The sequence below is a fragment of the Cyanistes caeruleus genome, chromosome 2 (genome assembly GCF_971803275.1).
Source record: "Cyanistes caeruleus chromosome 2, bCyaCae1.hap1.1, whole genome shotgun sequence".
Classification (NCBI taxonomy): domain Eukaryota; kingdom Metazoa; phylum Chordata; class Aves; order Passeriformes; family Paridae; genus Cyanistes; species Cyanistes caeruleus.
The window spans coordinates 54,603,884-54,618,549 of NC_141702.1; the positions used below are offsets into that span (position 1 = coordinate 54,603,884).

Consider the following 14,666-nt stretch of genomic DNA (forward strand, 5'->3'; position numbering starts at 1 on the left):
TGTATTAGCAAACTGTAAGTAACCATAGAGTCTGTGTCAACTCCGATATATTTCACTTGTTCATACGTGCATAAAATACGGTCAGTGCTGGCATCCTTTAAATGCCTCTTGTCATAAATATTTAATTAGACCACTGACTGAATGCAGTAAACAAACCCAATAGGATCTTCATTTGCTTCTAATTAGTAATCATTATGCACTTAGCACTTTTTGGTTGTTTGAACTGTTTCTCTTCTAAAACACAGTTTATATTTAAAACAAAATCTGAACTAGTCTTTACTGTAGATCCCAAATTCAGTGATAGAATTTCCTCACAACTATCTACAAAACCACAGAATGAGATGGAAAAAAGCAAGTTTATTTCCCTCATGAAAGCAAGAGATAACGTAATTCACAGTAATATATTAGGAATTTATACCTCTCAGAGATCAATTATCAGGAAAAGAGTAGGTCAAAATTACACTGTGTTAAAAAAATTAAAATTGCTCCTAAAAATTAAGTCTTAAACATTCCAACAGTCTGCAATTCAAGCTATTAAAACTCAACCGCCATTACATCTCAAATATTACACTACTGAATTATGAACCAAGGTTATTTTATCCTTTTATATGGTTCTATCACTTCAAGCAAGCACAAAGGCTCAGTCACAGTTTTTGGCAAATACCACTCATTAGCTTTCGTTCTTAGTACCTTGACAACTGTCGCTGATAAAAAAAAGATAACAGGCTGTTATTCCTTTAGCTCTCTTTAAAGTAATGAAAGGTAACAAAGTTTTTTAACAGTTCACAGCCTGTGAAAGCTGCTTTAAGTCATGCTCCTCCAGAACTATTCAACAATAGCTTCTTCCTCTTTCCATCTCTCCCAGCATTCACATATTACTTTGAAGATTCTGAGGCTAGGCAGGTGTTATCTTTAGGAGTTACAATAATTTTAAGCTTAAAATAATTAAATTAATTGCTCATGCTCTATGAATGCACATACTGTGTACATGTAACTCATTGTTTAGCACAGGAATTACATGCAATATTATTTTGTGATTTATTTCAAGAAATTCCTTTAAAGCAACAGAACAGAAAATCAATCTATTGTATTAATATGGAACCTATGGACTTAAGGAACTAAAATACTAGAAGTTAAAAGAATTTAATATAACATTGTAATGGAGGATATTTTGCTGCCTTATAAAGATAACAATATAAATAACAGTAACAATATAAAGCAAGTTTGAGGAGTGGCTGGTATAAATGTTCATAACACTACTCCCACACAATTTTAATTCCCCAGAGCAAGTAGCCAAGATGCAGGGTAATTATTTACAGACCACATTTTATCAACCATGCAAGATTACAATCAGCATCTCTGCATTGGTGAACTAAGTGCAGTTCCTTTCTGAGAAAGATCAAAAACCACAAAACACTACAGTGAGAATTTCTGACTACAAAGAACTGAGGAACAGGTTTCACCCAGCACAAAGTTTAGCTTAATAATGCTCTCATGTCATGGACTTCTCTAGGCAACAGTGGAGTACCTTAGGTGTTGTATCCACAGTGACATTCAGACAGGGATATTTGGAGAAGCTATACTCCAGAAAGATTACAAATCAGGTTCTTTAAATTTGCATCTTCAAAGGTAATGAAAGTACAAAGACAGATGAGAAGTAAAAAGAAAATAATCACAAAAGAAACTGAAATATCTGTTCAAACAGTTACACAGATAAAGAATTATTGACTTAAAGTTCAAACTGGCAAGTTCACACCAGTGAACTCGTTACTAAGGTTCAAAAATGAAGAGTTCTCAGTGAAGAGAATAGATGGCTCTCAGAGGTGATAAATTAATTTACAAAGTAACATCAAAAAAGAAAGACATCTGAGATTGGCTTCACGTTGAAATCTAAAGATCAACCATGTCAGGCATGCCTGGGGCAATGGGAAAGACATGCAAAAACAAGACAAGAAGTAACTCCACTGTCAAAGAACACTAGGTGGCTGAAAAAAAGAACTTAAAGTAATTATCAATACACAAAACCCAACTGGCAAAGAAACAAGCCAGGTTCAAATGTACCTGGTACTCCTACAGCAACATTTGATTACAAATTCTGAATTATGGAAGAACAGCACCAAATTACAGTAATTTACAAAGATGTTTTAATAGCCCATTAAAAACATGCTAATTCACCAGGATTTTCTTTTTTCCCCACCATTTCATACATAACTAAACTATCTCAACAACTTAAAGCTGTATTTTTCCCAAGTGAGCATCTCCCATACATTTCTATTCTATACCACTCACACAGGAATCCACTTTCAGATCATTTTGTCACAGAAACCAGTTTTTGTTCACTCTGATGTATTTCTCAATGCAACCCGCATGTCACATATTTTCCAAATGGTGCTTTAACTCAATATACATTCCAAGAAAATGCCTCATTAAGCAGCAGTTATATCAACTTCATGTTAACTAGACTTCAAATTGTAATAAATCCCTTTTTCATTAACATAATAGATGCTAAGTTTGCCCATGTACCTAATCCATCCAAAATAAACTGATCTAGTTCCAGTTAGAACAAAATGCACACACATGAAAATTTTTTGTGCTATAATTAAATTTTTGCTGGTTTATAATTTTTTCTTAAATAGTCCATATATGTATATCCTATATGTATTCCATTTATTACATATACTTGCTCCAAAAACTCCCATCTGAAGAATCTAGAGTAAAAAAAAAAAAAAGTGACATGATATACAATTTTCTTCTGCAAAACCTACTTCCATGAAGGCCCTTTTAAGCTGACAATAATGTAGCATTAACCTCTTGCTTACAGGGGATCTTGCCTTACCAAGACAAGGAGATCCTTGAGAATATAAAAATTATGATTATAAAAACCAATCTGTGGTAGCCAGGACAGAAAAAAAACCAGTATGTCAACAGACACAAATTCACTTCAGCCACACTAGAATTACAGGACTTCACTAATTCACTTCAACTAATCCCTCTGCCTATGTCAGCTTCATACCACAGAATTTATATGTTTCAGAATATAGTGAACTCAATTTATAGCAAGTTCGGATATTCACTTCTCACTTGGTAAATATTAAATTTCTAAAAATGTTTAGTGAAGCATGGAGAGCCTGGTCCAGAACAACCTCTACAGAGCTTTTGCTGCGTAATGCAAGTCTCAGAGATGATGCATTTGTAAAAGAACTAACTCCAGATGAACTGTCATTAAACACCAACCTTAACCACAAACTGTAGCCTCTTTTCTAATACTATTGTTTTATATGCTCTATAAAAGCTCACAAACACTTTACTGAATTGAAATATCAATCTTTTTAAGCTTGAAAAAGAAAAATCTATTTCAGTCATCTTTGAGAAATTATTCTAACTTAATTTGTACCAAATGTTACTTTGCAAAATAAGTATGAAAATCAGCTTCAGTGTTGGGGAGAAACAAAGAGGGTGAGGAGATGGTTGTGTATGTGTAAAAACTGAATTTTGTACAAGACATTATATGAAACAATATTTCCTTTTTCCCATATTCAAAATTACGTCATAAAAAATTAAGTATGTTGAAATGTCTTAAATCACTGAAGCTGAAGAAACATAACCACAAATATGTCTACAACTGAATTAATCTCACAAAGCAAAAGGGAACATAAGCAAGATAGAAATCTAACTATCACGTGGACAGGAGTTTAGAGAGCAGTTTCTGATCTACTGAAATGGCATTTCTTCCTAAGCACACAGACTATTGTGAGTGGATTTTCTGTTCTCTCAGGAAAAATTACAAACAGGATGGACAGTCAGAACTTCTCATCTAGCACCTGAATCTATACTTAGACTGCTTTTTAAAGTAAGGGAAAAGAGAAGGAAATGAAGAGAGAGCTCTCAGACTAAATGACTGGCATATATCATGAAATTCAATGAGCAGTAACAAAAGAGCTGCTATTTTGGAAGCTGTTGATTGGAAATGCTAGGGATATTATACCTGAACTCATGTGCCCTTCTAGACAATATGAAGTCTTAAAGTGCAGGCTTGTACAAGTGCAGAACAAGCCTAAGAGTTCTCAATTATTTAGGGATTTTACCTTACTTCAAAAAATAAAAAAGCCAAAAAAAAAAAAACCCCACCAAAAAACTAGAAAAAACCAGACACTTGAACAACCATGATGAACAGGTGAGATTTTATGGCACTGTTTTTTCCTACAAGCAAAAATAAGTGAGATCTAACCATATTGCTAAAAGGGCCACACACAAAACTAGGAATTTTAAGGATCTAAGATGGCATTAAAAAAATGCTTCTTGAAAATAGGAATGAAATTTGCCTTTTGCCACCCCCCACCCCCAAATATCCCAGGTAGGGTCCTGCTGGAACATTGCCCATTGGTCAAGTTTGGCCTTGAAGCAACACCAGCCAGCTCACTCACTGGTGGTGGGTGCACTCTATAATGTCCCATGGGACTTGTCTCTCTATCTCAAATGCTCCCACATGTAACCATGACCTTCCCTTTTTCCATTAGTTTCCAAATCACATCTTGAATCTTTTGTTATTAACCATTTACTGATCAGAACATACTCAAGCTGCAAGAGTAACGTTTTTCTGACTGAAACAGCTTATGTTCAAGAATAATGCATCAACACTTTTTTTTTTAGGAAACAAAGCATTAACATTAGTTCAAGATTTCCTATTTAGATTCTAGTGAATCTAAGGTATGTAATAGCTGAACTCAAGTATTAAGTCCTCATATTATGATCCATCACTGTTTACTAATTAAATCTACTAAATGGCCACAAAACTCTCAGTATTTAGTTACTGAGAATCCTGATCAGCCTTGATCTGTGTGCTGACACTGAAGCGACTGCATCATGGCTTTCTTGCCTTTTATGCCTGTTCCCAAGTATTGTCTTACATAAAGACACAGCAGAGACAACTGAAAAAAATTTAACAGGGACTAAATTAATGCGGTTTTGTTTTTGTATTTTGGTTTTTTTCACACTCCCTTTAATTTATGTGAATATAAATTGATGCAGTTCTACAAGAAAAAAGAAATAGGATTGCAAGTCAAATAGCGAAGTCCCCAATAGTGTATTAGGTCAAATTTTATTACTGATTATCATGAAGGTATAGAATGGCTATTAGAAAAAGACAGGATTCTATGAAAAGTCATCAAATAGCAGTAATGAAAACAAGGTATTTTTCAGTTTTACTTTGCCATTAGCAAGTATATATATTTTAAATATAAAGAAGAAGATCTACAGTCCATAGTAAACTGGAAAAGGCATCAGGAATGAGAAAGTAATGAAAATTGGCCCAAATGAAAACCATATTTACTAGAAAATCAACGAAGGTAGACTGGGATTTGACTGCAAAAATTTTGTTTCTTTGCTTTTTAATTCTTGAATCATTTCAGTAACTTTGTAAAAGCAGAAATAAACCGACATTTACCCAAACACTATTGAAGGAAGACTAAAAAAGAGTATCAGAAATCTACTAGGAGCTTTTGCAGAAAGCACAAACTGAAATTTAAGTTATCAGTTGATATAGCTTTCTGAGACTTAACATATTTCGATATGATAGTAAAGCATAAAAAACTCTATATGTACTTAAGAACATGAATTCATCCATAAAATTGCACTCAGCACTCCTCATGTCCTACAAATAATTCAAATGAATATATAAACCAAATTGTTTCTTCACCACTTTTTTCCCCTCTTAATTTTACTATTGTTCCTACAAGAAACTCACTGTAAATAATGAGAAAACTTTTTTCTTGCCAAATGACTTAACTGAATCTTGACAGACTTAAAATACTGTAATTATAAACACAAAATGGTATATTCTTAGATCTGTGGTAAGCCACCAGTTCATTTAAGTCTCATTTTAGGATGGGGAAAAAGCCCAAGAAGATAAAGCTCACATAGCCTTGAATTAAAATAAAGATACCATCCAGATTTAAACATCCTGATTTATGTCAGAAAAAAATCCCAAACCAACTACTACACCAGAGTTACTATCCTGCAGTCAATTTTTGTGAAAATGTGGAAATAGATCAGAACTTGAAATACAAATACGTGTTTTATACCTGTAACTAAGTTTTTCTTTATCAAGAAATTTTCTTTTTAAATTTTAAAGTTGAAAAGGTTTAAATTTATCTCCAGCTGTGGTAATTAAAAAGACATTAATGCACTCAAGTAAACTTCATCAGCACATGTCACACTACCTTCAGGAAAACCTTAATGTTTTAGAAAAACAATCAAGTTTGAGCTGTCAAATAATCAGCTAGTGTACCACAGAGGGCATTTTTAAGAATAAACTGATATGGTTTTAAAGATGGAATTTTAAACTGAAATTTTAAACTGAAATGTTAACTGACTTCTAGCAATAGTGTTAAACACTCAGTACAATGAAAACAAGTTTTCCCTACAGAAAAAGCTCTTTATATAATGACTTGATACCTTACCTCCAGGTCACAGCTGTATTCCGTGCCATCCAGAAGCATCACCTTACACTGCACAGTTTTGATTTTCTTTGGAGACTTCTGAGGAATGTTATCTATTTTAATTTCAGCTGTCTGCACTTCTTTTGTCTCCCTTTTTTCTTCTTCTTTTTCTTCCTTTTTCTCTCCACCTTCCTCTACTTCTGTTTCTTTACCATCTTCTTTGGAAGGCTATAAAAAAGACAGTTAAACTCAGGATGGAGGATATTTTTAACCAGTTCGTTCCTTTTATAAGCTACAAATAAGAGAGTAACCATTCATTATAGTTATACACACGCTGGAAACACAATAACCAGAATAAACCATTAAGGTCTTCCTTTAGGGATCAGATATTCTTGCTCTCAAACCAGAGAAGGCACCTTTTTTTCCCTTTCCTTGAAATGACGATTGATTTTTTTTTTTAATATGAAGTTATTGGCTTTCTTCCAAAGAGAAACAAGTTTATTAAGAAGATCCAGGAATTATACTAAACTATATGCTAGTGTTTATGAGAGCCAAGTGATACAGAATCACAGAATGGTTGAGGTTGAAAGGGATCTCTTGAGATCTAGTCCCAAGTGCCCCTAGGGCCACACAGAGCAATTTGTCCAGGACCATATCCAGTTGCGTTTTGGATATTTTCATAGGGGAAGACTCCACAGTATCTCTGGTCAACCTTTTTGAATGTCTACTCACTCCTTTGCCACCCTGGGAGGCCTATCATCTGCACCACCAGCACCTGGCTACGTTCCTTGCCAAGGAAAGGTCCTATCACCATCAGAGTAAAAAAGATTTTCTTGCTATTTGAAATGTAATTTCATGGGTTTAATTTGGGTTCCTTGCCTTTTGTCATCTAACTGCATTCCACTGAGAAGGGTCTGGCTTCTCTACACTCCTTCCATTCAGGTATTAATACACACTGATTAGATTCCCCTTGCTCCTTCTCTTCCCCAGGCTGACCAGAGTCAACTGTCTCAGCCGCTCCTGACACAAAACACTCTCAATGTGCCTCCACCATTCTAGAATATAAAGTTTGAATGTTCAGAACTGACGTGCAACTTCACAAAAAGCAGGACTGGAACCTAGCAACTGGAATTTTTTCTGTCATTTTTTCCCCAATATGAGCCTAACAAAGCATTACATGGATTACATAATCCATTAATCATGTTTCATTAAAATTACTCCAAAGTATCTGTGAGCCTCCCCCACACGTACCTGTATTTCAGCACTACTGATGGAGCGCTTTTCTTTGTCATCTGCTTTAGCATTCTGCCGGTTTTCAGCTGCTTCTTCCAAGCTCTTTCTTGGCTGAGCCACCCCCTCTAGTGCCTGGCTTTCACTTTCTTCAACTACTTGCTCTTCCCCTGTGGTCTTCTTCTTGGGCTCATCTTTGGGCTCTGCCAAGGTGTATGACTTCTGTTTCTTAAGCCAAGGGGGAAGGAAACGAGAAATACCCTTGCTTTCAGGTGAAGCTTTTTCCTTCTTCTGGCTACTTGGACTGCTTTGGCTAGTTGGTGCTGGGACAGAAGAATCTTGAGCTTCTCCAGAGGATGTTTCCCTGGATTTTTGATCTCCTGGAGTCTCTGATGCTTCTTCAGGCTTGTCCTTGGCTTTGTCTGCTCCCAACTGCTCAGAATCCTTCTTTACTTCGGTCTCTGAACCAACTTCAGTTGTCATTATCACAACTGACACTAAAAGAAGCAACAATAAAAATAGTTTTGTTATGTAGCATCACTACTTTTACTGACTGATCATTTGCAGTAATTTGTAGTAATTCATAAACTCCTATATATTATTAAACTTACTAGGGTTAAGGAAATACTTCTCAAATTTTGAGTTCACAAGTAAGACCAGTGAGCCAAAACTTAGTGCTCTGAAGATAAAACGATGTACGGTTTCCTTCTCCTTTATAAAAATTTTGTGTGCTCACCGAAAGGCATTTGTTTTTTGTTATAAACTACTTCTAATTATTGGGCAAGTTATTGGCCAATATTATTTCAGAAGTAATTTTAATTGTCTTTCTACTGAGCTCTTTGGCAGATACAGAAAATGAATTTTCAGAAGAGCACCCACCTTCTCTAGTAAAACTGGAAGATACAACCCCTCTACTGTTTGCTGACACCAACTTAAAATAAATTGGAAGTGAAAGAGCAAGAGTACCAAGGAATATGACAAAAGGAGAGTGAACATGATGGTGAGTATAAAAATTGGTAAATTATAAATCAGTGATATTGTTGAAGTTACTAATAATGTTGGAGAGCATATATTTTTAACTAAGGTAAGATTGGGTTCTTAATAAGAAGTTCATACCAATCATCATAAAATCATGTACAACTCTTACACTCTCATCATTTCTGTTTACTTTCCTTCAGTGAAATTGAAGACAAATCATAATATTCTAACTACAGGATATGCAATAATAACCTTTCCACTTACTGGTATTTATTGAAAAAAATATTAACTAGAATAAACAAATGTTGTTATCTGTGTGGCACTGTATTGTGCTACATCGCTTTAAAAATGTAGTAAAACTATTTTTTTCCAATATATTGAAGTGAGCAAACAAAAATAAGCATACAAGGGACCAACAAAAATGTATAATGATTAGATTTCATTATTCATCACTGGTATTTACTTAAAATCTTCTGAAAACAATTAATTTTAAATTGATGATCTGTTTTTCTGGCCTCAAGTTTAGCAGGTTAGTTACAATCACATTTATATATTTTTAACACGGGAACCTTCTCCATTATGATTATCTTCACTGCATGCTATTAGAGGCAGGAGGCTCTTAGGTTCAGGACTCTTGCTGAACTCAACTGCTCCCACTGTTGCCCAAGAAGAGCCAAGAAGGTTATCTAGCTCAGGCTTGATGCAATTAACTTGCACAGCCCCTTTAAACTGCACTTGAAGCCAATTGAGAACTAGTTTAGATCACAAGGCAGCAGCAACACTTGGCCACAAGGTTTCCAAAGCACATCCATCGGCAGTCAGAAAGAGTTGAACTAAACCATCCCCTAGTATGAAAAAAAGAAAAAAAAGGAAGCTAATAGAGACCTAAATATACAAGAGAAGCCATTCTGGCCAAAGAGGTGAGCAATACTGAGCCAAAGGAAATACTATCTTGACAGTATCTTACTAAGAAGCCTAGAACTATCTACAGGCAAATTCACATTAAGCATCCTGAGCCCAAAGTAGCTGCATGGTGTGTGTGAAATTTTTATTCATTATTTTACACTTCATTATCTAAAATCAAAGCATTCCCCAATGGGGAATTAAATTAAAATTTAGTACCTTTACTGCTACACTAGAGACTTCTGAATACATTTCAAGCTTAAATATATAGTTATGCAGCCATTTCTACCACTTTTTAAAAAACCCTTCAAGTTTCAATACTACTAATAAAGCTGGTTGTGATAGAGTATGAATCATGTAAGTACTATTTATCTCAGAAGTAACTGGCCTCTGAAAGGCAGGTTTCCATTTCACTGTTGAGATTAAAGAATTTGTTATTCAAAGGCATATATTAGTATACAAGCTTTCAAGCTGCTACTAATTAAATTACATTTTGCTATTACATTTGTATCTTACACCGAAACGCCTTTTTTTCAAATGGAATGGTATCTTATTAACATAATGTAAAACTTCATTATCAAAATAAAAAACGAACAATATCTAGAAAACCAAGCTCAGCTTTCCCTGAGAAAAACTGAAACTTCTGCTGATCAGAAAGTATCAATCCACACTGCTTAACAAATTCATAAGGGAGGTTTCATTATTAACAGAGATGGTGATTTTTTTTTCATACATCTCTAATAAAGAACCAATTTTTTCTCAGAAAGTAGCTAAAAGAATTTTATAAGACTTGATATACAAATCTTCAAAGAAATTATAGGGAAGCCACTATATTTCCTGCACTTGTTTTACTTTTCAAAATATGCAGAAATGCATGAAATACATGTACAAACTAATTAAAAGAAACATTATATGCCACTCTCAAAATTAATATCACAATTTGATTATACAATTGAAAAGGAGACATATCCAGAAAATTCCTTAGAAGTAAGCAAAATAAGTCACCCTGTAAACACATCCCTATAATATTGTTCTAACAATAAAAGAAACTGAAGATACCAAGTCACACATCTTAACAGAATTAATTTAGACAGAATAGCAGTGGGTGGTACAAACTTGCTCAGTGTGAAACAAGAAAGGTTTTGCATCTCCAAGTGCCCAGGTTTTCATAATCATAGTTACAAAGAGAACTTGGCTTTACACTGCAGAAGCAAGGGAAACTTATTACAGCCCCTGTCTGAAGAGATCTGTCCATGTTCACTTAATGCCTTTATTTGATGCACGCAGCAGGAGGGATTTCTTTCATGAGCTCAATTTCTGATAAGCTTTGTAATTTCAGTGCTTTTTGGGGCAGGGAGAGGAGAGGGAAAGAAGAGGAACAGACAAGAGAACCCTACAAAAGGAAGCACACATCTCTGCTGAGCCTGTATATTTCTTTATACTCCCAGCAGTCTGAATTAACTGTGAAGTGGATGAGTTAACTAAACAAGGGTACTGACCAAGAGTGTAAGTAATAGTATTCCTAAACACCTACCTTCTCTACCACATTAGCTTGATACATTTCTTTTTTCCAAGAGTTCCATGTTGTTATAAATATTAACTATCCCTTGAGAAACACAGAATATGGTCTCTCAGTCTATCTCAAAGCTCTGTCAGATCCTCCAGTTTTGTAGCTCACAATAAAAACAAGTGATTGGGAGGGACAAAACACTGGAGGCTCTGCCATAAGTCTACTGCAGATTGTAAAGCCTCAGGTGTTACCTTCACTACAGTCAAGCAATCAGGAAACCAGGTTTTCTCAAAGTGGCTTTTTCCTGATTCCCCCCTGTCCTGGTATGAAGACCTCACACGATCTCACACGGCTCTGGCCTAGCAGCCAACAGTGTGCCAAAAAGCAAATGGAAACTAGCAACAGACAGCATTTCTCTCAGAAGTTATATCGGGAAGAAATATATCAAATTGAAAATTTAGAATTTCCAACTTCAACTGTATGTTTTCTTGCTTTCCTGTCTTCAAGTAAACTTTAATTTATTCTTACTACTATAGCATGAGCACACTACATATTTTTGACCCTATCACCTTTTGCATGCTCTGTAACAACTGTAGCAGGATAGGATTCTCCTTCTCTCACCTTTTTTGTATTGCAAGGTAACATTAAATCTATGTTTCATTTTGAATGAAGAAAGAAGAATAACAATATTGCAGAGCACACCAATACTGCAGCAAGAGTAGACTCAAGAGAAGGAATTTTGGAGTGATGCTCAAATAAAGGATTACCGTGTCTGAACTAGAAAGAAAAATCTTGGGTATTGCAATTGCCATTCAGCCTACAGACATTAAACCACAGTGGTAACAGCTGTATCTTTTGTAGCCCTCTAGGAAACTTGGCTCATGCCAACTGAGTGACTACCTACACTGCAAGGATGAAGGTGGGGGTGGGATGGCAGGAAGTGCTGTAAAACACTTCACGGATTCTGAAGAGAAGGTGAGTTTGTTAAAACAGATCACACTTTTACAGGAAGCAGATGATCTGCCCCATTTATAACTCCACCAGCTTCCCCAAGCAAGGATGCTGACCAGGAAGCAACTGAAGTGAACAGATATTCTCACTCCCCTCCATTCATCCCTTCCTTTCTCTGTTTATTGCACAGAGAAGAAATAGTGCTGGCCAGAGTTCACAGCTGAAAGCAGAAAAGGATGCTACATTCTCTCCTTACACTCTTTCCTCTCTGGGATATAGATTGGTCAGCTGGTTGATACCTTTCTTGCAGTTTCTAGCATAAATTCTTGAAATGTAATTTTATGACCAAAAGGATTACTGCCACCATAGATAAACTAGAAACAGAAGACAGAGCATGAAGTTTAAACAATAAAAAAATTTAAAAAAAAAAGAGAGGAAAAGAAAATAATATAGCTCAAAGACAATATTAAAACCAGCTGCAATGAAATGAAGTTTTCTTTGGTGATGCATGCTTTAATTCACTGCTTCTGTTAGAATATTTCTTATTTATCAGCACAGAGGAACAAATTCAGATCCTTTTTCCATTTCTGGATCTCATTTTACTTATTTTCTAAGTATATAAAAGTAGAAAATGCAGTCCTAAATTTGTTTCTTCTTTTTTTTTTTTTCAGTTTGTCACTGAAATTCATAGCAAACTCAAGAAATAAAAATCGCTTTGATAGTTGTATCTGCATCAGTCTACTAGGATTCACAAAGAAACCATCATGTCATGGAAGCAAAAGGAAAAAAATTAACCTACTTCTACAGAAATAAATTACAGCTCAGTGCACTAAAAGCCAATGTGTGTCTGTGCAAGTCATGTAATTTTCTGGACACCATAGTATTAATAATTTATTTTTTAAATCACTACCTTCATAAATATTCTAACTATCTATTTCACATGGGCTACACATAAAAAGAAATCCAAAAAAATACCAAAGAAAATTTCTAACATCTCAAAAATATACATGAAAATCTGAAACAAGGTCAGGTGTATTTCAGCTGCCTAAAACAAAGCAAAAAAACTCCCAAATGAAGTTGTTTATTTCTTGTCATATTACTGATCTGAAGGCAGAAGCAGCCTGATCTGCAATTCACAGTTGGTTAGGACACATCATTCATGCTTGCTGCTTTCAACATGTAAGACTGGTTGATATAAAAGCTATAAAGAAGTAAGTTCCTAGCTGGAACAGGATTTAGATTGCAAAAGAATCTGGCTTAAAATCTAGGTAAGATCTGAGGAAGCTGGTACTACAACTAGATTTTTTCAAAAACATAGATCAGTTCTTTTCTGTAGAGTACAGTAATTTATACTTCAAATTTGGCTGAAAGTACTAACTAAATAACTTTATTTTTTGATTTCTGCTAACTTTAAGACTTCTATTTTATCACTGGTTCACAAGAAAACTCATGGTATACCATGATTCTGTGTAGCATCGTTTTGCTGAAGGTGCCAATATAACCTATACACGTTCTATTAGCAGACAAAGCAAAAACTAAATCCAGTGTCTCCTTTTAGTCATTATTTAAATAGATTACTACAACTGAAAATTCACAGAATCACAGAATCCCTAGGTTGGAAGAGACTTCCAAGACCATCAAGTCCAACCCATGCCCTAACACCTCAACTAAACCATGGCACCAAATGCCATATTCAGTCTGTTTTTAAACACATCCAGGGATGGTGACTCCACCACCTCCCTGGCCAGACCATTCCAGTACCTTATCACCCTTTCCCTAAAAACTTTTTCCTGATATCCAACCTGTATTTCCCTTGGCACAGCTTAAGACCATGTCCTCTTGTTCTGTCAGTTCCTGCCTGGAGAAAGAGACCAACCCCACCTGACCACAGCCACCTTTCAGGGAGTTGTAGAGAGTGATGAGGTCACTCTGAGTCTCCTTTTCTCCAGAGTAAACAACCCCAGCTCCCTCAGCCGTTCCTCACAGGGTTTGTGTTCCCAGCCTCTCACCAGCCTCGTTGCCTCCTCTGGATGTGCTCAAGTGTCTCAATGTCCTTCCCAAACTGAGGGCCCAGAACCGGACACAGCACTCCAGGTGTGGCCTCACCAGTGGCAAGTACAGGGGGAGAATGACCTCCCTGCTCCTGCTGGCCACACCATTCCTGATCCAGGCCAGGGGCCATTGGCCTTCTTGGCCCCCAGGACACACTGCTGGCTCATGCTCAGCTGCTGTCACCAGCAGCCCCAGGTCCCTTTCTGCCTGGGCACTGCCCAGCCACACCATCCCAGCCTGTGACACTGCACAGGGTTATTGTGGCCAAAATGCAGCACTCAGCACTTGGACCTATTAAACTTCATCCCATTGGATTCCACCATCCACCCAACAGTTCCAGGTCTCTCTGCAGAGCCCTCCTACCTTCCAACAGACCAACACATGCTCTCAGCTTAGTGTCATCTGCAAATTTACTAATGAAGGACTCAATTCCCTCATCCATGTCATCAATAAAGACATTGAACAGCTCTGGCCCCAGCACAGACCCCTGAGGGACACCACTGGCGACTGGACCCCAGCTGGATGTGGCACCATTCACCACCACTCTCTGGGCCCAGCCATCCAGCCAGTTCCTAACCCAGCACAGAGTGCTCCTGTCCAAGCCT

General features: G+C 36.3%; 1 protein-coding gene across 44 annotated transcripts in view; it reads right to left on the reverse strand.

The window, feature by feature from the left end:
• The window catches only part of EPB41L2 (erythrocyte membrane protein band 4.1 like 2), a 111,616-nt gene that overhangs the window by 53,954 nt on the left and 42,996 nt on the right, over nt 1-14,666 (reverse strand). For all 44 annotated transcript variants that reach the window (XM_086877090.1, XM_086877077.1, XM_086877081.1 and 41 more), the window contains 2 exons: nt 7,689-8,164; nt 6,459-6,665 (listed from right to left, as the gene is read on the reverse strand). In XM_086877090.1, coding sequence (XP_086733216.1) covers nt 6,459-6,665; nt 7,689-8,150 — 669 coding nt within the window. In that variant the 5' untranslated portion in view covers nt 8,151-8,164. The remainder of the gene's footprint in view (nt 1-6,458; nt 6,666-7,688; nt 8,165-14,666) is intronic.